Source organism: Platalea leucorodia, assembly GCF_965183815.1.
Source record: "Platalea leucorodia genome assembly, contig: HAP1_HAP1_SCAFFOLD_284, whole genome shotgun sequence".
Classification (NCBI taxonomy): Eukaryota; Metazoa; Chordata; class Aves; order Pelecaniformes; family Threskiornithidae; genus Platalea; species Platalea leucorodia.
The window spans coordinates 47,377-72,818 of NW_028121288.1; the positions used below are offsets into that span (position 1 = coordinate 47,377).

Below are 25,442 nucleotides of genomic sequence, written 5' to 3' on the forward strand. Positions count from 1 at the left end.
TAGCCACTGCAGCAGAGCAAAGCTGACTCCTCAGCAGCACATGAGCAGAGGTCCTGCTCGGTACACCACACTCAGCCAGCGCAGACCAGAGAAAGGAAATGCACTTCACTTGGAGGGTATTGCGATGAAAAATGGAGTGGTTTTGCTCAGAGGAGTCTGCCTTGATTTCAACCTGTCCTTTCATTTTTTCAGTAGTGCCCCCATGTCAAGAAACAGCAAATGTCCAACAGCAGCTCCATCACCCAGTTCCTCCTCCTGGCATTCGTGGACACACGGGAGCTGCAGCTCTTGCACTTCTGGCTCTTCCTGGGCATCTACCTGGCTGCCCTCCTGCGCAATGGCCTCATCATCACTGCTGTAGCCTGTGACCACCGCCTCCACACCCCCACGTACTTCTTCCTCCTCAACCTCTCTGTTCTTGACATGGGCTGCATCTCCACCACTGTCCCCAAAACCATGGCCAATTCCCTCTGGGACACCAGGGCCATCTCCTATGCAGGATGTGCTGCCCAGGTCTTTCTGCTTTTCTTCTTCCTTGGAGCAGAGTGTGCCCTTCTCACTGTCATGGCCTATGACCGTTTTGCTGCCATCTGCAAACCCCTGCACTACGGGACCCTCCTGGGCAGCAGAGCTTGTGTCCACATGGCAGCAGCTGCCTGGGGCAGTGCATTTCTCAATGCTCTCCTGCACACTGCCAATACATTTTCACTACCCCTCTGCCAAGGCAAGGCTGTGGACCAGTTCTTCTGTAAACCTCCGCAGATCCTCAAGCTCTCCTGCTCACACTCCTACCTCAGGGAAGCCAGGCTCCTTATTTTAAGTTCTTTGTTAGCATTTGGGTGGTTTGTTTTCATTGTGCTGTCCTATGTGCAGATCTTCAGGGCTGTGCTGAGGATCCCCTCCGAGCAGGGATGCCACAAAGCCTTTTCCACGTGCCTCCCTCACCTGGCCGTGGTCTCCCTGTTTGTCAGCACTGGCATGTTTGACTCCCTGAAGCCCCCCTCCATCTCCTCCCCATCCCTGGACTTTGTGGTGGCAGTTCTGTACTCAGTGGTGCCTCCAGCAGTGAACACCCTCATCTACAGCATGAGGAACAAGGAAATGAAGGATGCAGTGTGGAAACTATTCGATTACAAGCTACTTCATATTAAGAACGTGCCCATTGTCCCACTCGGGCTCCCACAGTATCACAGGAATAGCCTGGACTAACTTTTCTTTGTATGTGTCTTTATTTTTCCTTTGTGGGATATTTGGGGCGTTGTTTTTTTTGTTTATGCCTGTGATAATATTATTCTTGGCCTCCTACCTGCCTTTTCTTGACCCAAAGTCCTCATGTACATATGGATCCAAGCTCCCCATTTAGATAAACTCCATAAAGAAACCAGTAGAAAATTATTTGTCTCAGCTCCCATCTCTTCACATCTCCTCTGGAGCTGGGGGAACAGCCCCAGCCTGCAGGAGGGGTTCAGGGTGTAAATGCCCAGCTTCCTCACGGAGGAGCAGCCCTGGTGGGCACTATCCCTCTGCTGCCTGCATGTTAGGGCTGCTGCTTTCCTGGTGCCATGGCCAAGGACAGCAGCAGGACATGGCTTTTTCAGTGCTTTTCTCTCCTCAATTCCACACTGTTCTGCTGTGCCCTTTTATTTGTGCTGTCCCTAAGGTCTCGTGCAACTTGTGACAGTCCTGTTATCTGTACGGTGGCATCCCTGTGGCTGAGGGCAGGAGCAGGCCACGTGAACCACTCTATCAGAGCTGGTCTCCATGCAAGCACCATCGTAACCAAAGGGGCTCCTCAGGACAGGGCCAGAAGGCTGGGCGCCTCTTCCAAAGCTGGTGTCAGGAGTACACCCAATAGGGTTCTCCCTCAGAAGGACTTTTGCTCTTCTGGGCATCTGATGGATTCAGGGGGACAATCGCAGAGTCCCACGGTGATGTGTTAGGGACCAAGGCGTGGATGAAGACCTCCCTTCTTGGTTGCATATGTCCACTAAATGAGCAACCGGTCTTTGACTTATCTGCCTGGTGCTGTCCCACCTGCAGTGGGGCTGATGGCAGGTGCCATCCTGAAGAGGAACTGAGAGCTGCCAGGAGAGCTCAGGGGATCTCCAGGGACAGTGTGTGAGTCTGGGTGGGGGGTGAGTGGCACCTCATAAAATGAGTGACCATCCAAGGAGGAGTGTCCTGGAGGAAAAGGTGAACGTGAGGAGCCCACAGGCTAACAAGGGCCCTGCAATGGCAGGAGAGGCCGTGAGGAGACAGCAGGCAAAGGGCCATAAGACTGGAGAGTGTTTCAGGGCAACCTCTTGGAAACCCCATGGGCTGGATCCAGTGCAGCCATCCCCTGCCCTGCGTGCCATTAGAGACACCCCATGGTCCTGCCCAGCCCTGTCCTTGGCTCCTGAGCAATCAGGGATGATGGAAAAGGGCTCAGCAGCAGTGATCCTGCTCCAGCTGGGTCTGCTTCTGACCCTGACCAGCATGGCCAGTGCAGGGTCACTCCATGGCCCCAGGGCACCACAGCCCGCTCCCTCTGCAGAGCAGCACCACCAGCATGGGGCCTTGCAGGAACCAGGAACGTCTGGCCAGGCCGGCACAGACATGCTGACCTGGGGAAAGGCTCTCTGAAGAGCAGGGATGACTGTGGAAAAGAGCAAGGGAGCATTTCTGTGGCTGCAGGGGGGAATCCATGAGAAAGAGAAACCTCTTTCTGCAGGCACCCACTCGGGGCAGGCTGCTCTGTCCCCTGGCCAGGACTCCTGTGCTGGCGTGGGGAGAGGGGTGACAATGATGGGGCAGAGTCAGTCTGTGTTGGGCATGTCCTGGACCAGAAACCATACTTCCTGCCGTTTCCCTAACCTCCATTTCCTCATGTCATGGTGAGCCTCCAGCCCTGGGGCTGATGGGCAGGCCGAGACTCCTCCCTGCCCGACAGGAGCTGTTGTGCCCTTCAGAGGGGCTGAGGCTGTGGGGTGAGTGCCCAGAGCTCTGCAGCACCCTGTGGCGGTGTCGTGGTTTAACCCCAGCCAGCAACTAAGCACCACACAGCCGCTCACTCACTCCCCCCCCGGTGGGATGGGGGAGAGAATCAGAAGAGGAAAAGGAAGAAAACTCATGGGTTGAGGTAAGAACAGTTTAATAATTGAAGTACAATAAAACAGAACAGTTTAATAGGTAAAGCAAAAGCCGCGCGTGCAAGCAGAGCAAAGCAAGGAATTCATTGACTCCTTCCCATGGGCAGGCAGGTGTTCAGCCATCCCCAGGAAAGCAGGACTCCATCATGCATAGCAGTTACTTGGGAAGACAAACACCATCACACAAAACGTCCCCCCCTTCCTTCTTCTTCCCCCAGCTTATATACTGAGCATGACGTCACATGGTATGGAATAGCCCTTTGGCCAGTCTGGGTCAGCTGTCCTGGCTGTGCCCCCTCCCAGCTTCTGGTGCACCTGGCGGAGCATGGGAAGCTGAAAAGTCCTTGACCAGTGTAAGCACTACTTAGCAACTACTTAGCAACCACTTAACACTACTTAGCAGGAACCAAAACATCAGTGTGTTGTTCTCATCATGGTTCTCATGCTAAACCCAAACCACAGGGCTATACCAGCTACTAAGAAGAAAATTAACTCTATCCCAGCTGAAACCAGGACAACATCGCTTTGTGCCCTGTCCCCCTTCTGTTCCTCCTACTTGACACAGCCTCCCCCACGTCCTGGAACCTACCCAGCCCTATGCGCACCCCATGTAAGATTTCGCAGACATCCCGGACCCAGGGTCTGCCAGGGTCTGGACAAGGAGAGAGGCTGAGCAGGGCTGGCCATTCCCCCAGTGCAGGCCCTGAGCCCAGCAGGAGGAGGCAAAAATGGCCGTGCAGCAAAAGTCACCCATAAACCTGTGGTGAGTGGCCAGTGCTGGAAGTGGCCGAATAGGGAGGCCACCAGTGGAAGCTCCCTCCAGTCCCATTCCCGAACACATCGCGCTGAGCCCTACTGCCCTCAGCCCATGGAGAACACCAGCACAGCAGCACGGCCTCGTGGGGGACAACTTCCTCAGCTTGTTCCTGACCTCAACTTTGGAAGAAGGGCCCTACCTCCAGACACCGGCACTGAGGAAATTCCCTTGTATTACAGAGATGTGACATGGGAGGGCAGATCTACCATCGGGCCAGACAAATGTGCAAAGACCTTTGTGTCAGACACATGTTCATGCCTCTGGAGAAGTGGAGTGCATGCAGACATTCCTAGAGAAACAGAATTACCACAAATAAAATGCCCAAAGCACAAGACATTCCCCAGAAACACTGGAAATCACATGGAAAGAGACCTGGGCAGCTTATTGCTGCTGAAAGACCACAGATTGAATGAGCTTCTTCAGTGCATCTTTGAGCTCCTGGTTCCTCATGCTGTAGATGAGGGGGTTCACTGCTGGAGGCACCACTGAGTACAGAACTGCCACCACCAGATCCAAAGATGGGGAGGAGATGGAGGGGGGCTTCAGGTAGGCAAACACTACAATGCTGAGAAAGAGGGAGACCACGGCCAGGTGAGGGAGGCACGTGGAAAAGGCTTTGTGGCATCCCTGCTCGGAGGGGATCCTCAGCACAGCCCTGAAGATCTGCACATAGGACACCACAATGAAAACAAAACATCCAAAAGCTAACAAAGAACTTAAAATAAGAAGACCAAGCTCCCTGAGGTAGGAGTGTGAGCAGGAGAGCTTGAGGATGTGGGGGATTTCACAGAAGAACTGGTCCACAGCATTACCTTGGCAGAGGGGTAGTGAAAATGTATTGGCAGTGTGTAGGAGAGCATTGAGAAATGCACTGCCCCAGGCAGCTGCTGCCATGTGGACACAAGCTCTGCTGCCCAGGAGGGTCCCGTAGTGGAGGGGTTTGCAGATGGCCACGTAGCGGTCGTAGGCCATGATGGTGAGAAGAGAATACTCTGCACCAAACAAGAGGAATACAAAGAAGACCTGGACAGCACATCCTGCATAGGAGATGTCCCTGGTGTCCCAGAGGGAACTGGCCATGGCTTTGGGGACAGTGGTGGAAATGGATCCCAGGTAAAGAAAAGAAAGGTTGAGGAGGAAGAAGTACATGGGGGTGTGGAGGCGGTGGTCGCAGGCTACGGTGGTGATGATGAGGCCGTTGCCCAGAAGGGCAGCCAGGTAGATGCCCAGGAAGAGCCAGAAGTGCAAGAGCTGTAGCTCCCATGTGTCTGCAAATGCCAGGAGAAGGAAGTGGGTGATGGAGCTGTTATTGGACATCTGCTGTCTCTGCACATGGGGATCTGTTCAAGGAGGTAGAAGAAATGAGAAGTTAGGGCAGACTGCTTTCAGAAAAATCTACTGACTTTCTTATAGAAACCCCTCGAACTGCTTTTCACTTTTTTGAAAGACCTTTGGTGAGCTCTGGTTGGTGCTGGCTGAGGGTGCCCCAGGGAGCAGGAGGCTCTGCTGGGGGCCCTGCAGGACTCAGTCCTGCCCTACAGCAATAAGGAAATAGGAACATGGGGTGATCTCAGATTAAATCCGCTCGTGATGTCAAAGAGCTTTTCAGCATTGTCACTCCCAATTCACCTGACTGCAGAGCAGAGCTGTGGGGAGTTTGGGTTGTGCCTTCTGTTCTAGTTGCCCCAGCACAGCTGAGGAGTGGTTTGAATGCAGCAATGCCTGGCATTTCTGCTGCACTGCAAGGGAAACCTTGTGGTTGCTGAGATTGGGCACAGGGACTGTCCCTTAGTGCAGAGTGAGGACAGCCGCTCTGTCCATCAGCCCTGCTCTCAGCTGCCCATGTCTCTGCTGCCTGGAGCTCTTCTTAGCCACGACCCCTTTCTCTGTCCCCACATCTCCTCCCTCTCCATGCTCACAGACCCCATCCCACCCGCTGTGTGCTCAGCTCTACCCTGCAGGCACCTCCTGGCAGCAGGGCATTGCCCAGGGGCATCTCTGTGTGTGCAGGGGCTAAGGAGCAGCTCAGACAAGTCCTGACGAGAACTGGGGTCTCATTGCCTTCTCCAGAGCAGAGAAATAAATTCCCATCTCCCACTGCCCACCCAGCCAACCAAGAGTGGAAAAACTCAAAGCACAGATTTCTTCCCTTTCAGGCAATCCCCTCCCTTGACATCCCTCTTTAAAATGACCCTCTGCAAATGTCCTCCGGGTGATGTAGAAGTCTGAGCAGCCCTGACCCACACTGCACCCTCTGGGCAGCAGAGGGATCCTGCCCTGCTTCCACCCACAGGTTCTCCCCGCAGCTTTGAAGGGCACTCCCTGGGCAGGCTGAGTGCTGACCCGGTCAGACAGCAGAGTCCCTGCCCTGGTGCACAGCCCACTGGGGCGTGGTGACCCTGCTCTGAAGAACAGCCCTGGGCACCCACAGGTGCACACCGATCTTCAAAACCCCAGAAGAAGGGAGCCATCATGCCCTATCCTTCTGACAGCGCACAGGGAAGTCCTCTTCTGCAGCACATCCTTCTCCTCTAAACTAGAGAAACTCTGAGAATCCTCCTGAAAATCGTATAGGCTGTGGGATGTAGCAGCCTTTGGAGATCCCTCCAGGAACACCAGCTACATTGTCCTGCAGCCAGAGACTTACCGTGTCAAGGGCTGTGAAGATTTCTCCCACAATTAGCTCTCAGGATCCTCCCACTCCAGGCTGCCTTTAACCTCTCTCTGCCTCGCTCCTCTCCCCTCGGTCCCTGCAGGCAGTGCCCTCAGCCCTGCTGCGCTTTGCAGAGGAGCTGCTCCTGGGCAGAGCTGTCTCTCTGCAGTGCTGCCCACTTGCCATGAGCTGCCTCCATCCCAGGAGCCCAGCCCAGCTCAGCAGCAGAGGCCCAGCCCAAGGCACCACTTTCTCTGCCCCCTCTGGGCTCCCTCCAGGTGTCCCTGGGGCTGCAGGGGAACCTGCTGTGAAACAGGCTGAACTCATCACTGATGTTCCCTCCCTCAGCTGCAGAGAGACACTTCCAGCACTGTCATTTCTCATATTAGGAAAAGACTTCGGCATGAGAAACCCCTTTTTTTTTGTCCCATCATTAGGCAAGACAGCCAGGAAGGTGACAAGGAAAGATCTAATTTCTTCAAGCCTGGGACTTATCCTCAGTTCAATGAAATAGGCACCTGGGGCTAGGAAGACATGCAGCTCTGTTTTGTCCATGCCATCTCTCTGCTTTTTCACCCACGGGGTCTTGGATGCTTTGTACCAGGGTTCATTATGGCGAGTCAGAGCTTGCCTGGTCCCACAGCTGCAGTGCTTCAGCCCATATGTGCAGCAGTGCCCTCAGCCAGGGGCACAGGCAGGAGGAGCTGGAGCTGTTCCTGAGCAGACAGATCTGTGACATGGTGGCAGAGCTCAGGACAGCTGCTCTTCAAGGACAGCATCCTCCAAGCTCTGCAAGGGTCCAGATCAAAACTCAGTCTAAACTTGAAAGGCAGTTGAAGGGCACCATAAGGAGTGTTTACTGCTTCAGGAACAGTTAAAGAAGAAACAAAGATCCTGTGTGGCCACTGCTGAATTTAGGAAGAGCAGGTGTAGATAGATGTGAGATTCTGTGTGTCCTCTTTGCCTCAGCCTTCCCCAGCAAGGTCTCCCAGGCCTCTGTGACTCAGGGCAGGACTCTGGAGGAGATCAGCCAGCGGTGGATGGGGATCAAGTCAGGGATCACTTGAGCAAATGCTTCCCAGTGTATGGGACATGAGGGGCAGCATTGCAGGGAGCCGAGTGAGCAGGCCAATGGCACAGTGAAGCTACTCTCCAGCATCTTTCAAAGGTCATGGAGTCTGTGCAAACTCCTTGACAATGGGGAAAATGCAAACGTTGCATGCACCTTTCTAAAATGCCCAAAGGATGTGCAGAGGAGCAAATGGCTGTGCCCCAGATCATGTTCACCTGGATCCCATTTCTGGTTGTCTGAAAGAGAAGGGGACTGGATCTACCAAGGGGAGCTTGTCTCTCCCCATCCTCTTTGCTTTCTCTTCTGAGAGGACAGGATTGCTGGACCCAGGGAGAGCAGTGGTTGTCTTTTGATCTGGAAGTCAGTGAACTTTTCAACATTACCCCTCCACAATATTCTTGTGCCCAAGTTAGAATATTCTGGTATGTATGGGTGGATAATCTGATCGGTAAATAACCAGATGGATGGTCAGGCTCAGAGGGAGGTGATGAATGCGTGGCACTCTGCCCGGAGGCATCTAGTTAGCAGGGTCCTGCAGGGGTCTCTGCTGCAACCTTCCCTGTTTAACGGGCTTTTAATGACCTGGAGGAGATGAGAGAGTGCTTTTTCATAACATTTGTAAAAGACACCACATTGAGGAGAGCAGACACTGCACTGGAGGGCAGCGTGGCCATCCCAAAGGACAAAGACAAGCTGGAGTGATGGGCCAATAGGAACCTTAGGATAGGCAGTAAGTTGTGCCCTTGAGGTCGACTAAGCCCATGACACAACATAGGCCAGGGACTGCCCAGGTGGGCAGCAGCTCTGTGGAAAGGCTTTGGTGGTCCTTGGGTTCCATTAGGCAAAAGAGGAGCAATCGGGAAAGAAGGCCAACAGCATCCTGGGCTGTATGAACTGGAGCACAGCCAGTCTGCTCAGCACTTTTGACACCATAGCCAGAATATTTTCCTAGGTTTTGACATCCCACAATGCCAGAGAGACCTCAACATACTGGAACCAGGTCAGTGGAGGGCCACCAAGGTCAGTAGGATAGGAGAACTTTTATTGTAAGAAGAGGCTTAGAGAGCTGGGCTTGTTCAGACAGGAGTAGAGAAGATCTTGTGAGAAACATGTAGCAGCATTACACAGTTCCCACGAAGACAGAGTCAGGCTCATGTCCATGACACAAGGACAAGAGGCAATGGGCTGAAAGAAGAGAGGGTCAGGCTAGATAGAGAGAGAAACTTTCCCAGCAGAAGGAGAGTCAAGTACTGGAAGCTGTTTCCGAGAGAGTGTGCACCTGCTCTATCCCGGAAAGTGACCCAGATGTGTTTGGATAAAGCCCTGAGTAATCTGGTCTGAGCCTGCTTTGAGCAGGAGGTTGGTCCAGACACCTCCCGAGGTCCCCTCCATCCTGAATGATGCTGTCCTTCCTTCCCTTTCATGGTTTCCAATTAGAGAGAGAGCTCTCAGGTTCTCCCTGACCCCAGAAGTCATTCACATCAGGTTGAGGGCTGCTTCACAGGTGTCCCCAAACAGTCATGACCACATCCTTTGCTTCCCTTTGCCTTTGCCCAAAGCCAACTTCTTCTCTTTTACTGTCTTTATACCCTCCAAAAATAACAGCCTACAGTGTTAATCCTTTCAGATTCAGTTGCTCACTAAATGTCAGCATCCACATACAGAGTCCAGAAATGAGCTGGGCATTGAAGCCATCATTGCGGAAAGAAAGACGAGGCATTTGACCAGTCCCTGAGCCCTGGAATCTGTATGCCATGCCTCCTGAGATTCCTGGCAACACCTAAAATTTAAGTTCACAGAAATGTGAGTCCTCTTTAAGTGTCCAGGAGAGAGGGACAAGAGAGCATGGTACAGTTTCCCAAATGCCATGACAGTGCCCAAAGCATCATTCCTTTGGATGTTTCTGTGATTTCCCTAAAAATGGCAGGATCTTTTTTTTTTTTTTTTTTTTTAAAAGCAGGAAGATTATAAAAAGCACGAAGAAGATCCAAAATGCTCAAGGCCTCTTCTGAAGAGTGAGTGGCCCTGAGCAGCAGTGATTGGCCATGTGTCTGGGAAAGAGTGTTGGGAGAAGTCAGGGAGAAACAAGCTGATGGCTGATGGTGTTAGCAAATCCTTAAAACCATGTCTGAAGCCAGCAATGGAAAGCAGTGGATGTCTGATGGTGGAGGAGGAAGAAGAAGATTGTCCTGGGAAGATGGCAGGAAGGAAGGCCCCTCCTGTGCAAATCAGGCATGATACAGGCATTTCCATCGCATGTGCATGGCTCAGCCTGACAGATGGGGAACGCCCACTGCTTGGGGTATCTCTGCTCAGTCATGCCCCGTGAGCTGACCCCTCTCCTCCCCTCCTTCACTCCTCACACTTGGGTGGGTGTCAGGAAACCTCCCTGAGCCTGGCGGATGCACAGCCCTCCTGGGGTGAGGTCCCACCACTGCGGGGGAAGAGGAAAGGTTGGTGAGACACATGGGCATGCAGGGAGAGAGCAGTGCAGGTGCAGCAGTGAGTGCATTGAAGACAGGAAGAAGACTTGACATGTCGGGGGCTGTCATGCTGAAGTGAAATACGTTGAGTCTTGATTTGGAGGCAGCAGAAGCAGGAGGATGTGCAGTTGAGTGCTGGGCTGTGGAGCTAAACAGAGGATTCTAGCATGTCTGGGGCTTGGAACTCTTGGGTGAGAAAGCAGCACTAGCAAGGGTTTGGAAGAAACGGGATGGGTTGTGGGGAGCTCAGAGGCATTGGCAAATGCTCAGAAACACAGAGCTTGGTGCTGGAAGCAAGGAAGCAGGCACAGGCACAGGACAGTGTAGCTGTGGTGGGGATGGCCAAGGGCCTTGGTGGGGCTTTGACACCCCAACAGAACTGGGACCCTTGTCCACTCAGCTGTGGCTTCTGTCTCTTCCACTGAGACCCATGAGAGGACATGAGGTCCTTACAGCTCCAGCGCCTCGTTGCCTCCTCCTCACTCACCCTCCACAGAGCCTGGGAGGTGTCCTACCACTGACCTGCGCCTGGTCATCACACACTCCCACATCACAATGCCCCCAGGAAGAGCCCAGAGCATCACAAGAGGGAAAGGAGCTCTCTCTGCAGGGCATGGGGGTCAGGGCTTGGCCATCCTGCTTGGTGAAGCACATCAAGGGCTTTCACAGTGTGAAAACATCTCACATTGAAATGTCCTCCTGTGCCAAGTGCCTCTGACTCCCTGCTTCACCAGCCCCCAGGGACAGGAACCTTCTCTGCTAATTCCCTGCATGGTCTCTTCAGTGATGGCCTTCAGCAGGGCCTGCTAACACCCTCCCAAACCTTCAGCTGTGCTTCTTTTACTTCTCTGGAGGCTTCCTCAGTCTTTGAGCTTCTGCAGTTCAGGAACTCGGCACCAGAGGGCTCATTGCCACACAAAGCACCACAAGGAGCCTCTTCTGGGCAGAATTTTCCTTTAGTCTTCAGTTCTTATGTGGCTTATTAGAGAGATTTCAGGAGTGCCGTCAAAGTGAAAAGACGTCAAAGCAAAGAGACAAAGTGAATCAAATGCTTGATTTAGAATAGCCAATTCTGCATTAACCCCAGCATATCTGGGTTGCAGGAATGTCTTCAAGCAGAGTCTGCACCATTGAGACCTATGGGGATGGACTGGCACAGCCACCACCAGCAGGGGGAATCCCCATCTGCTAGGCTGAGGCATGCATTCAAGATGCAAACCTCTGCAGTGCCCACTTGTTCCAGGCCTCCAGGCAGAGTGTGACTCTTTCTGCATGGCCCTCTAAGCCTCTGTCAGCTCATTTTGCTTTTGCTACCCATCCCTGCCACTCCAAAGCCTATGGGACCTTTGGCTTTGGCATCCTCCCTTCATCCTGGGGCAAGGTTTCTCAATTCCTTCTTTGCAGCTTCCCCTGTTACCAGCTCCTGGGTGCTGACTTTTTGCCCTGGAGATCCATCAGTTCAGACAAGCAGCCTCACAAGATGAATGTTTGTTTTTTTTTTTTTTTTCATGGGAAGTTGGAGAGATCTTTCTTGTCCTTGGAAGAGTCTGTTCTGTAATGCCTGACAGATTTTCTTAGATCGTTCACCCTTCAGAGCTGCTCCTCATGGCACCACTTGTATCGGTCCCCCGAGCAACTCAAAGTCTTCTTCTGTGGAGTCCACCAGCCTGTGCTCTGCTGCGGGTCTTCTTTTGACATCTGGGACCCCACTATTTCCTGGTCATAACAGCTGAGGCAGACACTGATTATCGCATCCCTGGCCAGCTCTTCCTTGGCCAGGACCAGATCCAGGTGAGCATCATCCTTGTTAGCCCACTTGGCAGCTCTGCTAAGTCGTCCCACGATCCTCCGGACTGTTGGCACCCTCTTGCCTTGCCTGGCCAGTGAATGCCAGGGCACTTACAGCTCCCCATAGAAACCTGGGCATTAACCTGGAGACTTCTTTGGGTTGCTGTCAGAAGACTTTTTCTGCCTGCTCTACCTGATCAAGTAGTTGGTAACTGCAAGACACTGTCACCCTTCCTGACTCCTCCTCTCATCCTCACTCACACAAGCTAACTCAAGCTGTTGCCCAGCTGATAGAGGAGCTCCATCTATCTGAGCTGCTCCTTCACACAGGGGGCATCCCCCCACCCTCACCCACCCTGCGACTCCCAAGCCTCTGATCTGAGGCCCCTTTCTGTGGCCAGTGGAGAGAGGTCTGTTAAGTAGTGAGCATATGGTCACCCACCTTAGGACCTGATGAATCATGAATGGGAAATGTTTCTCTTCCCATGGGTAGGAGAAGGAACCAAGAGGAGGTGATTTGGGAGGGATTCATGTCAGATCACTGTAAATGTCTCCACAGAAGCCATTTGCAATGAGTCAGTCTCATCAATCAAAAGAAAGAGGTACTTTCAAGGTAAAATTTGTCTGAGCTGACTAAGACTGGTTTTGTCTTCAGGTCACTGGCAACCCACAGAACAGGTACTAACCTCCTGGCTGTACAAAAGAAAGACTTGGTTTGAAGTGCAGCAGAAGAGTTCTTTGTTCCTTTAATAAAGTTCTCAAAGTGAACTGGGATGCTTCTACTCTTTATTTATGTGCATTTTCAATTTAGTCACTAAAAAAAAAAAAAAAAATCCATTGTTCATCCTGCTCAAGTGCCAGGGAGGTGGGCAGTTATTTAGGGGACTTCTGTCCACTTAAGGAAGTATGGTCTTTGCTGTCCACATCCATTACAGGGAGGAGACGCTGGTCCCCATGCCATGCTGCTCATAGTGCACCACTTCCATGTCTCCTGGGTCTCATCTGGCCCCACGAGCATTCCCTGCAGCCCAGACACATAGTCCTGTACTTCTGTGTTTCATCCACCCCGCGTACATGAAATTAAGAGAGGTCTGTATGGTGTGCTTTGTTTTGTTTTGTAGGCTGCCAGTAAGGATGTTCTGCATGCACGTGTGGCGTGAAATACAGTTTGGTGTCTGCGCAGACTAGAGGAAGCAGCGCCTGGCACAGCCTTGTTCCTACGCCTTGTAAGGAAGAGCTCTTGGAGGGAGCTGTGCCTTAACTCTAAGGAGCACTTTCCTGAAGGAACGATGCCCACAGCTGCACCCCGCCCTTTCCCTGGTGTGGAGGAGGTGAATAAGGTGATCAGTCTGGAGGACATGCCGTTAGAGCAAGACAAGGGCCTCAGATATTTGCTGCCTAGAGGTACCAGTGGGGATTCAGTCAAACCTAAGCTATCTACCCCAAAATATCAGAGCCATTGATGCACAAGTGACTTAGGGTAGGATTTATCACACTAACATGCCTAAAACAGCTAAGCTAAATCACCACCTGTGAGTTCAAATTCTCTTCACTGAAGAAACGTTGGTGGCACTCTTTGCCACTCTTTGCCATCCCATCCAGCTCGAATGGGATGGCATTCATTCCACTAACTTGGGCATGTCAGCCGACACTTGTCCATCTTAGTTTTCTGTATTAATAACGTGTGCCAGCTTGATGGAATCATTTATGTATGTCAGTGTTTCTGTGGCTTGGCAGGGAAGTTATTTATTCAATGCAAGAAAACTGTCTCAGATCAAATGTAAAAAAAATCTCTCACATTGCATGACAATCCCATATTTTCATTTAAATGAGTGAGCAAATCATGGTTTTGATCCTCTTTCCAAAAGAGAACATTTTTCTTGCCAATCATGAGTGAAAAGTAGTCCAGGAAAATTACAAAATGGCAACACTGTGGCAGGGATTAGAGGAGATGTTTCTGTTTACTTTTGGAGAGACCTTAAAGTACAGTTGTAACCCTCGTGTCTTCAAAGGATGGCCCCCGCTGAGCAAGAGTCCCTCACTTGTGCAAATCACCAGACGTTGCCCAGCACGTGGGTCAGTGCACCTGGCGTTAGGTATTGAAAAGTTAAGCTGCCGAGCCTGTGCTAAGTACAGTTCCCCTGAGGTGCTATAGCCCACTATAGGAGGAGATGACACCATCCTCTGTACTGCTCCTTCCTCCCCACTGTCAAAGGAGACCACGCAATGAACTCATCTTTTTAGACATTGCAGTCATAAAAGTCTATGTTGGAATAAGTTAATCCCCCTGAATTTGCTAGATCAGCTGAAGTATTGGGTGTGGGAGCATTGCATCAAGGACTGGATATTTACTTCAGCAGACCTGATCTGGAGACAGCTGCCTTGTTACTCAAAACTACATTTCTGACCAATATTCAAGATTTTATACTAAAGCAGAAGAGAGGTAATCTGAGGCAGTTAAGTTGGACTTTATTTCAGGCATGTTTTTGTTCTAACCAGGAGGTTAATGGAGATGTAAGCACCACTTGGTAGAGAAATAAAGCCATTATACTTCTTTTTATTGTGTTCCACCTATTTTCTGTCATTTCCTAAAGATGAAGAGGTTCAACAAAGATCTGCCACCAAAATAATCAGGAAACCAGGTTTAGAAGCAAGGAGAAGTTGCATCAGAACTGAAGAAGGGTGAAGCTTGTTGAGAACTGGGTGTGCCATGGAGGGATGAAGCCCTCTGCTTGTTGCTTTCTGTTTTGGTTTCCACACGTAGAAAATGCTATTGCGGTATTCACCAGGGTTTGTAAAGTGCTTGTAGGTCATTTGAAAGGCATTCCTAGGGAAGGCCTTCTTAGGATGATCTCTTGCAGGAGAGAACCTGGTGTGATATTCATTTCAGGAATCTTTACACTGCTAAGAAAGAAAGGTCGCATTCCTGCAAATATACCATCATCATGTGTTTGCCCTCCCCACCCCTCTCTCCTTTCAAAATCCACTTACAAAAACTCTTCTCAGGTGGAAAAGTGTTTCCTGAAGATGATCACCCTTCTCGTCAAGCCTGCCTTGAGGGCATCTTTCATCATCTGGTTCCTCAGGCTGAAAAGAAAGGGACTCATCAAAGGAGTTACCACTGTGTTGAGAAGGACCACTGCCTTGTAGGACATGTGGTGACTTGAAGGCTGGACATACATGAATATGCAGCTGCCGTAGCCAAAGTTGACAGTGATGAAGTGAGGGGAGCATGTAGAGAATGCCTTGTGTCGTGAGGAAGCTGAGGAAAACCTAAATATGGTGTTAATGATGTAAAGGTAGGGCACTGCTGTCATGCCCAGTGAACCAAGTAGAGTGATGGATGAGGCCATGAAGGTGATCAGCTCAACAGTCTGTGTTTCTGCACAGGACAACTTGATCAAAAGCACACTGTCGCAGAAGTGGTCAATACAATTGGCATTGCAGAAGGGCATCCTGGCAACGAGGACAGTGGAGACCACGGCGGCCAGGAAGCCTGCAGCCCACGAGCCCAAGAGTAGCTGAAGGCAAAGCTGACCATTCATGAGCATGGGGTACTGCAGAGGGTGGCATATGGCCACATAGCGGTCATAGGACGTGAGAGCCAGAAGGACAAACTCGATGTAGCCCAGAAGGGAGTAGAAGTAGCCCTGAGTTAAGCAGCCTGGGAAGGAAATGGCTTTGCTGCCATTCAGCAAGTTTCCTATGGCTTTGGGTATGATGGATGTAGCGATGAAGATTTCCAAGCAGGAGAGGTTACAGAGGAAAAAGTACATGGGCCTGCAGAGGTCTCTTTCAGGCAGAATGAAGGCAATGATCAGCAAGTTTCCCACTAAGATCACCAGGTACGAAGCCAGGAGAGGGATTGCCATTAGGCGCTGCTGATGGTGGTGGGAGGGGAAGCCCAAGAGAAGGAACTCTGTGACAATTGTGTGGTTCAACATTTCTGCATCGGAGCTGCAGTGAGCAAGGGCAGATGGTCAGTGGAGGAAACAATGCCTGAGGAGGTTACAAGAAGATGAGCCAGAGCGAAAGAATGTAGAAGGACAAGAAAAGGTGTTCACGGAGACATTCACGCAAAGGCTGGAAGGAGAACAGAAGAAAGGAGAGAAGAATCAACCTAGAGCAAGAAGGCACCATTTTATGCCCTAGGAGCAGACGTAGTATGGGGGTTAGAGCAGGAATCCACCATAAACACGATGCAAGTTATTTTATTTGAGCTCTTTACCCAACAGTCCCTTTACAGTCAGTGGGGAAAAAATAGATGTTTCTCAACCGGTTTTATTCTAATCTATTTAAAGGTATCCTTTAGGATGAGCTACAATGCATTCTAGTGCAAGATAAAACAGTGCAGCCAAGTGCCTTTAACCTTTTGGTTAGGACAGAAGCAGAGAGAAGGCGGCATGAAGATGGTGACAAATGCGGAGGTGTGTGGGAAGTAAAGGTAAGAAGAAGAGTGAGAGAAGAGGAAAGTTTTATTCCCTGGGAAAGGTTTGGTTTTCAGGGAAAAAGAGAGCCAAAGAGGGAGAAGACAAACATCCCGTGTTTAAAACTATTCCATTTTCAGGACTCTTTCCATCCAAGCTTGAACTTTGCCAGGTAGAACAGAAAGCTTTATAAACAGATTCCTCCTCTGTCACTGACAACTTTCTTGCTGAAAAACAGTTTTGACAAACCTTTCTGGCTGTCGGAGGGAAAAAGAAAAGAAGATTTGAAAAGCAGGAGAGAAGAGGGGAACAAACAAAGGAAAAAGATAAGAGCATAACAAGACTGAAAAAGATGGGGGGGTAGGGAGGCGGAGAAGGGAAATTCATTCAGTTGGGGGATAAAAATTACCTTGTAGAGCAAACAAATAAAGAAACTAAATAAACTAATGAGAAACTGAGCCTTCTCTCTCCTGTGGTGTTTGGGGTTTTGTTTCTTTTTCTTGTTTTTCTTTTCTTTCCTGTGGAATGAAGCCTGGTTTGGTAAGGAGTTCATCCTTACCAAGTCAAGAATTTATTATCTGAGGGCTTTGAAAGTTTGAATTCTTGGTGCAGCGCTTCTTTCCAAACAGCCTTCCCCTATGCGGGCCATCTCCTTCCTGTCCTGCTGGTTTTGCTCACAAAACCTACACAAGCCTGAAAACCTCAGACCCATCGGGCTCTGTGCAGCTTAGCTGAGATGGGCCAACAAGCCCACATCAAAGGAAGGGGCAGAGATCCTGACACAGGTCTCGCTTCCTGAGAAATATCACAGGGAAAGGAGGAATGTCAAAGGAGGGTGGCAGGTAAGAAGGCAGGCAGGCCAGGAATTAAAAAACAGCCAAATCAATGACAATCGCAGTGAAATGTGAGAAAACACTGACATGAACCTATGATGTGCTGGGAGCATTAGCGGGGGGAAAGAGAAGCCCAGCAGACTTTGTGTGAAGCACCATCTCCTTTCCTCCCACAACCCCTAAAGAACAGTCTATCAGGGCTCCTTTCAAGGCTCATGTAAAGCCTCTGTGGGTCAGCTGGGAATGCCATTTGTGCTGAGGCACTTCCTCCAGACTGAAGGAGTCTCTGATTTTTCTTCCCCTTTTGTGGAGAACATTTCTAAGGCCTTCGGTATGTTCCCCGAGGAGTCATGGCCTTGGGTGCTAAAGGGTTCCTCAGCAGAAGCAGCTCTGAGAGGGTGAGGGGAGATTAATGACAATGATAGCTGGCAGCGCGGTGACCTAATCCCTGCAGAAGTCGAGATCCATTCTGTGAAGTATTCTGTGAGGGAGAAGCACCAAATCTTAAAAGGTGCTGCCAAGAGATGTAAACCGTGAAAGCAGCTTCTGTGGAGTGACTTCCATGCTACCCGCCTTGTCTTTATAATGTTAGACACCTAAAGGATACGTGGTTTTTGGTGTCAGAGTAATCTCCTTAGTTTTCCTGGGGTTTGCCAATGAAGTTGAGGACACAGTTCAACTTATTGCAGAAATGGATTTCTAAAGGTAGAGGAGTTGATTCCTCTTCTGCACTTGCATGGGGAGCCCTGACTGACAAATCAACACCTGGCCTCTTCATTGCAGACCTCTGGGAGATTTGCAGAGATCATTCATTGCCGTCTAAGGGCCACCTGACTGTCTCCTTCCAGTCCAGAAGGAAGCCGATGGTCCTGAGGGTTTGGTGCTAAAACTGGCAACATTGTGAAGGCCTCTCTGCCCATCTTAGTGCATGTCAAAAAAGGACAAGGTATCTCTCTTTGGGTGGAATTGTTCCTCTAAAGCTGAGAGAGAGGAATCTCATTCTTCAGGGCTTTGGGAGTCTCCTCCCTGATGACACTGAAGAAGACTTTCCTTCTCCCTGAGTACAGATAGCCTCTTACTCCCCCTTTCTCCACAGCACTCATGAAAACAAGACCTCCTTTGCACTCCGTGTCGGCAGGCCAGCCCCATCCTCTGGCACTGTCTGGCAGAGCACAAGCCTCTGCCCATGGACTTGTTCCTGATCTCCCGACTTCACAGTGGACTGGATGACCCTGCACTTGTCTCAGCTGGGCCCCAGATCACTTCTCCTTTCAACCCCTTTCTTCCTTTCCCAGTGCAGGCAGGGGGTGTAGAGCAGGGGCTGATAGAACCCACTCTCCCTCCATTTCATATATACAGTTTATGTTGCTGTAGGCATGATAGTCAAGAGAAGGTTTAAAGGGAAATTGGAAGGAGGCCATTGCAGTGGCTCTGCGGATCGGTAGAGGAGATGTTTCCCAAATTATCAAAGAGTCATAGAATCGTTGAAGTTGGAAAAGACCCTTTAGGTCATTGAGTCCAACCGTTAACCTAGCGCTGCCAAGTCCACCACTAAACCATGTCCCTAAGCACCACATCTACCCGTCTTTTAAGTACCTCCAGGGATATGGACTCAGCCACTTCCCTGGGCAGCCTGTGCCAGTGCCTGACTACCAATTCAGAGAACTAATTTTTCCTTCGCTCCAATCTAAACCTCCCCTGGTGAACATTGAGGCCTTTTCCTCTTGTCCTATCACTTGTTACTTGGGAGAAGAGACTGACCCCCACCTTCCTACAACCTCCTGCCAGGTAGCTGTAGAGAGAGAGAAGGTCTCCCCTCAGCCTCCTTTTCTTCAGGCTAAAAAAACCCCAGTTCCCTCAGCCGTAAGACCTGTTCTCTAGACCCTTCACCAGCCTTGTTGCCCTACTCTGGACATGCCCCAGCACCTCAATGTCTTGCTTGTAGTGAGGCGCCCAAAACTGAACACAGTATTCGAGGTGCAGCCTCACCAGTGCTGAGTACAGGGGGATGAGCACTTCCCTGATCCTGCTGGCCACGCTATTCCTGATACAAGCCAGGATGCTATCAGCCTTTTTGGCCACTTGGGCACTCGGCCGGCTCACATTCACCTGGCTGTCGACCAACACCCCCAGGTCCTTTTCCTCTGGGCAGCTCTCCAGCCACTCCTCCCCCAGCCTGTAGCGTTGCATGGGGTTGTTGTGACCTAAGTGCAGGACCCGGCACTGAGCCTTTTGAATCTCATACAGCTGGCCTCTGCCCATGGATCCAGTTTGTCCAGGTCCCTCTGTAGGGCCTTCCTACCCTCCAACAGAACAGAACTTCTTCCCAACTTGGTGTTGCCTGCCAGCTTACTGAGAGTGCACTCGATCCCCTCATCCAGATTGTTGATAAAGGTATTAAACAGATATGGCCCCAGGGCTGAGCCCTGGGGAACACCACTTGTGTCCAGCCCCCAACTGGATTGAACTCTATTCACCACCACTCTTCGGGCCTGGCCGTCCGGACAGTTTTTTACCCAGCAGAGAGTAAGCGTGTCCAAGCCATGAGCAGCCAGTTTCTCCAGAAGAATGCTGTGGGAAACAGAGTCAAATGGTGTCAAACACGCAGTTGTGCTGCAGAGCCCTGGCATCTCGCATAGCACTACAGGCCTGTATTTGGCCGTTGAGTAGCTGCCCTGAATTAGGTTAGGCAACGTAGCGATGTCCATGGGCGTTGTGCCATTACAGTCCGTGGTGATCTAGTATATGCAGCTGATGGAGAAGATGGCTGATGGCTATGGCAATGGCTACATCTGCCCCCCTGACTACCTCAATAGGCTGCCCTGAACATAAGGAGTAGGGAAAAGTTCAGATGTCCTAAATGTGGGCATCTGCTGTTGGCCAAAGGAAGTCCCCTCTAAGCTCAAAGATGATGCCTCCAGATACTGCCCTCTCTGTGAACCGCCGCATTACAGCTTGTAGTTACCTGCACACATCTTGTACCACCTCTGACACCTCAGATGTCACCAGGTGTTTGAGACTGAACAGCTCACTCCTTCCCTCCATCCCCAGCAATTACCACGGGAGCTGAGACAAGAAGCTCCCCGGCACCAGGTTCCTATTTTGTGTCCACCTGAACAGAGGCAAGAGGAATCCCACCTCCTGTGGGTTTGTGGCAGCCGTAGGTGAGAGCTGAGGTCCCTTCCAGCCCCAGGACTACAAACAAAGGATAAGAAGCCTCAATTGACTTAGCTGAATACCTTCCCTCAGCAGGGCTAAAGGAGCTCTGTCACTGTCCAGGTTTCCTGTCCCATACCAGAAGTAAGGAAAGGTGATTCTCGTGCCCATTTCTGGGCATTCTCTCTCTGATAGGAGAAACAGCTCTGCTGGAAAGAAGTATGTCTCCAGAGGTGAACACAAGTTAGTACTTCAGTCTGTTTCACAGCAGGTTTCCCAGGAGCCCAGGGACACCTGGAGGGAGCCCAGAGGGGAAAGAGAAAGTGGTGCCTTGGGCTGGGCCTCTGCTGCTGAGCTGGGCTGGGCTCCTGGGATGGAGGCAGCTCATGGCAAGTGGGCAGCACTTCAGAGAGACAGCTCTGCCCAGGAGCAGAGCTTCTCTGCAAAGGGCAGCAGGGCTGAGGGCACTGCCTGCAGGCACCGAGGCGGGGAGGAGATAAGTAACAGAGAGTTTAAAGGCAGTCTGGCATGGGAGGACAGGTGAGAGCTCACTGTGGAAGAGATCTTCACAGCCCTTGACACGGTAAGTCTCTGGCTGCAGGGTAATGCAGATGGGCTCCTGGAAGTGTCTCTGAGACCTGGCACATGCCACAGTGGATCGGACCTGTCAGGATGGCTCTCCTGGCTTTCTGGTGTGAAGGAGGAGGACATGCTCTGGAGCAGAGCTTTCCTGCTGCACCATCAGAGGGACAGGACATCACGACGCTCCTGGAGATGGCTGCAGGGGTGTGAAGCCAGGCATGCAGGCAGGGTGTCCAGGGCTGTTCTGGGCAGTGTCCCTTGTGCCCCAGGGGGCTGTGTGCCGGGGCAGGGACTCTGCTGCCTGCCAGGGTCAGTGTCCAGCCTGCCTGGGGTGCTCCCCCTGGGACTGTGGGAAGCTGTGGGTGGAAGGAGAAGGCCCAGCAGGGCAGGGCAGGGCAGGGTGCTGCATGGGTCAGGGTTGCTCAGACAGGACATGACGGCTGCCTTCTCCTGGCAGCAGGGATATTATTCCAGGTGTGCATCTGGGGTGCCCAGGGCTGTCCTTCCGAGCAGGGTCCCTGCACCCCAGGGGTCTGTGTGCTGGGGCAGGGACTCTGCCGCCTGCCAGGGTCAGCACTCAGCCAGAGCAAGGAGCTCCCCATGGTTCTGCAGGGAGAAGCTGTGGGTGGAAAGAGTGACCCCCAGCAAGGCAGGGTCCTTCTGCTGTTGAAACGCTGCAGCATGGGTCAGGGCTGTTCAGACTTGTACATCACCCAGAGGACATTTGCAGAGGGTCATTTTAAAGATGGATGTCAAAGTAGGAGATGAACTGAAGGGGAAGGAGTCTGTGCTCTGGGTTTTCTCCTCAGTGCCCTGCTGCCGGGAGGTGCCTGCAGGGCAGAGCTGAGCACACAGCAGGTGGGATGGAGTCTGTGAGCATGGAGAGGGAAGAGATGTGGGGACAGAGAAAGGGGTCGTGGCCAAGAAGAGCTCCAGGCAGCAGAGCCATGGGCAGGAAGGAAGAGAGACCTGCTCCCAGACATGCTGTGGGAGGAGGGATTCAGGCATCTCCCTGCCATCCCCTGCAGTGCAGGTGCTTTCCCTGGAGCAACCCCCTGGTCTCCTCACTCACACAGCAGAGCCTCTGCCCTTAATGGCATGGGGACGTGGTCATGAGTTGCCCTACCCAGCAGCCTGACCAGCAAAGAGGAGAAAAACTCAAGTGTGTGACAGAGTGTCCCTCTCGTGCCTCCCTTGGCAGGGCTCCTTTGGCATGTTCTCCTCTTCTCCCTAATGCCCTTGTTCTCACTGTTACACTCACTGGTGTGGGGGGTGAGGATTCAAGTGCAGCTCAGACACCAACGCTGTGTGTGCTGTCATGCACATATGGCCTTGGGGAAAAAGCACCCAGCTCGCACCCTGTTCACCTGTGGGGCTCTGGGTACTGCAGTGTGTGTGGCTGGCACTGATCTTTTACCCTCCCTTCAGGACGTAACAAATTCAGGACAGTTGATTCTGTCCTTGGGAGGTCCTGCTGGGCTGCACGTTGCCCTCCCGTAGGGCTCAGCTCTCCCAGGGCATCTCTGTGTTTTGCAGGAGGCCCCTGGAGAAGACACCTCGGTGCTAAGGCCATTGAGATGCTGGTGGGTGGCTGCATGCAGGCAGCTGTAATGAGCCCTCTGTGTCCCTGGTTGGGAGGGCAGAGCTGAGATCCTCCTCAGGTACGATGAGATGGGGTGAGGGGTTTGGAGATCTGCACTTGGAAACTGGATTCCCCTGCTCCCAGCACTGTCCTCTTTCTTTTGGGGGGAACACCCGGGTGCGATAGTCCTCCAGGTGGAAGAGCTGCCAGCACAGGGCAGCTGAGAGCAGGGCTGATGGGCAGAGCGGCTGTCCTCACTCTGCACTGAGGGACAGTCCCTGTGCCCAATCTCAGCACCCACAAGGTTTCCCTTGCAGTGCAGCAGCAATGCCAGGCATTGCTGCATTCAAACCACTCCTCAGCTGTGCTGGGGCGACCAGAGCAGAAGGCACAACCCAAACTCCCCACAGCTCTGCTCTGCAGTCAGGTGAATTGGGAGTGACAATGCTGAAAAGCTCTTTGACATCACGAGCGGATTTAATCTGAGATCACCCCATGTTCCTATTTCCTTATTGCTGTAGGGCAGGACTGAGTCCTGCAGAGTCCCCAGCAGAGCCTCCAGCTCCCTGGGGCACCCTCAGCCAGCACCAACCAGAGCTCACCAAAGCTATTCCTGAAAAGTGAAAGGCAGTTTGGGGGGGTTCTAGGATAACTTGGGTAGAATTTTCTCGAAGCAGTCAGCCCTAACTTTTCCCTTCCTTTACCTCCTTGAACAGATCCCCATGCCCAAAGGGACAAAATGTCCAACAACAGTGCGGTGAGTGGTATCTTGTCACCATCATGGCCTATGACTGCTACATTGTCATCTGCAAACCCCTGCACTACGGGACCCTCCTGGGCAGCAGAGCTTGTGTCCACATGGCAGCAGCTGCCTGGGGCAGTGGATTCTTCTCTCCTTCACACTGCCAATACATTTTCACTCCCCCTCTGCCAAGGCAATGCTGTGGACCAGTTCTTCTGTGAAATCCCCCACATCCTCAAGCTCTCCTGCTCACACTCCTACCTCAGGGAAGTTGGGCTTATTGGGGTCAGTGTCTTTGTGGACTTTGGGTGTTTTGTTTTCATTGTGGTGTCCTATGTGCAGATCTTCAGGGCCGTGCTGAGGATCCCCTCCGAGCAGGGACGCCACAAAGCCTTTTCCACGTGCCTCCCTCACCTGGCCGTGGTCTCCCTGTTTATCAGCACTGCCATGTTTGCCTACCTGAAGCCCCCCTCCATCTCCTCCCCATCCCTGGATCTGGTGGTGGCAGTTCTGTACTCAGTGGTGCCTCCAGCAGTGAACCCCCTCATCTACAGCATGAGGAACCAGGAGCTCAAGGATGCCTTGTGGAAACTGATCCAATGGGTGCCGTTTCACTGACAATAACCTGCCTCCCCTCCTCTGCATGTTTCCCCGAGTTTATCTTAGGCCACAAGTTTCCTTTTTTTCTCCTGTGATAATTCTACTTAGGGATAGTTTTCTGGTTTTATACTCCTGTGGAAGTTTGATCCTGTTGTGTCTGACCCTTGCACAACACTATGTCAGATGTGGCCCATCAAATTGTAGCTGTTCAAGAAAAGGGCACTTCCTGGGTGCAGTGCCTGAAGGCTGGGCTCTTCTTCCAAAGTTCCTTCCAAGAAAATGTCCAAGGAATTGGTCTTTTAAAGTTTCTGTTCTCCTTTTGTTCTCAGTGGTTTTGGGGTTAAGCGCATGGTAACACTGGGTTCCACTGGACCAAGTGTTCTGATTTAAAGGAGCTCTTCTTGGTGTCCAATGGCAGGGGAGATGGTCCATGAGCTCCCCATTCTTTCCTCAGGTTGCTTCATGTATGACAGGACTGATGGCATGTACCAGACTCTCTGGAAATGAATTTGGAGGGGTCAGAAGAGGATGGGGACTCACCACATAACTGATGTGGGATTGGAATGAATGGAAACACAGAAGATGGAACACCCTCAAAGGTGAAGTCCCCCAAAAGTAAAGCACTAAATGGAGGTATCCACGAACACGGACTCTGCAGTGCCATGGGAGTAAGAGGGGACTCAGCAGGCACAGGGAAGGAAGAGGGGAGAGCTGCAGGAGCTGCCTGAGAACCCCCAGGGCCAGGACTCTGGTGCTGTCCTGGGGAGTGGGGCTGGTGGCAGCAGAGGAGGGGGCAAATTCAGTCAGGCTTGGGAATCAGATACAAGATGAATTCAGGAGAGCCAGAGAGTGCCTAGCCTCTGGTTCCTCATGCCCTTGTGGCCAGCACCAGCTGTGGGGGCTGATGGGGAGCCTGAACCCCTCTGTCTGCCCCCCAGCAGCTGCTGTGGCCTTCAGAGGGGCTGGGGCTGTGGGGTGAGTGCCCAGAGCTCTGCAGCAGCCTGCGCTGGGCAGTGCCATGGAGCCAGCCCAGGCTGGGCTGCTCTGCTGGGCTGGGCTGGGCTGGGGAGAGGGCAGGGGAGGTGGGGAGAGGTGGGGAGGGGCTGGGCTGGGCTGGAAAGAGCCCGGGAGAGAAAAACACCAGTGCAGAGCTAAGGTGTGTGAGTGTGCAGGGTCCGGGCAGCCAGCACTCCCAGTGCAGAGCCAGGTGTCATGGTGAAGAAAGCAAGGCACCAAAGGTGTAGAAGAGAGGGGCCTGGTCTGTGCCATGTTTCCAGGATGCCCTGGGGAAACTGCCCCAGGAAATTTGTCCCAGACCAGTCCCACCCACTGGCCATTTCCATCTCTGGCCATACACCCCAGCCCTGAGGAGGATCCTTTGCTGCATGGTCACCCCCATCGTCCTGTGGGGCTTAGTGATACCCAACTCCACTGCCATTAGTAATAAAAAGGGATGCAGTTTCCTACTGACAGCCATTACACACCAAGTCCCACAGCTCTTGCCACAGCTGGTCTCTCAGCCAAGCCTCTTCTCAGACACCTCCAGCTCAATCAGGTGCTTGTCTCAACCAATTTT

At 52.0% G+C, this 25,442-nt stretch overlaps 3 protein-coding genes across 3 annotated transcripts; 1 reads left to right on the forward strand and 2 right to left on the reverse strand.

Moving 5' to 3' along the window:
• Positions 1–219: 219 nt before the first annotated feature.
• LOC309603979 (olfactory receptor 14A16-like) lies at positions 220–23,884 on the forward strand (the record flags this gene model as incomplete). The annotated part of the gene is made up of 2 exons (XM_082338849.1): positions 220–827; positions 23,557–23,884. 2 exons carry the CDS (start codon positions 220–222, stop codon positions 23,882–23,884), a joined length of 936 nt encoding a protein of 311 aa, XP_082194975.1.
• On the reverse strand, positions 4,330–5,265 carry LOC309603976 (olfactory receptor 14J1-like; the record flags this gene model as incomplete). The annotated part of the gene is made up of 1 exon (XM_082338846.1): positions 4,330–5,265. One exon carries the CDS (start codon positions 5,263–5,265, stop codon positions 4,330–4,332), a length of 936 nt encoding a protein of 311 aa, XP_082194972.1.
• Positions 14,947–15,888, reverse strand: LOC309603980 (olfactory receptor 6C70-like; the record flags this gene model as incomplete). The annotated part of the gene is made up of 1 exon (XM_082338850.1): positions 14,947–15,888. The coding sequence occupies one exon, from the start codon at positions 15,886–15,888 to the stop codon at positions 14,947–14,949; it is 942 nt and encodes a 313-aa protein (XP_082194976.1).
• Positions 23,885–25,442: the final 1,558 nt, after the last annotated feature.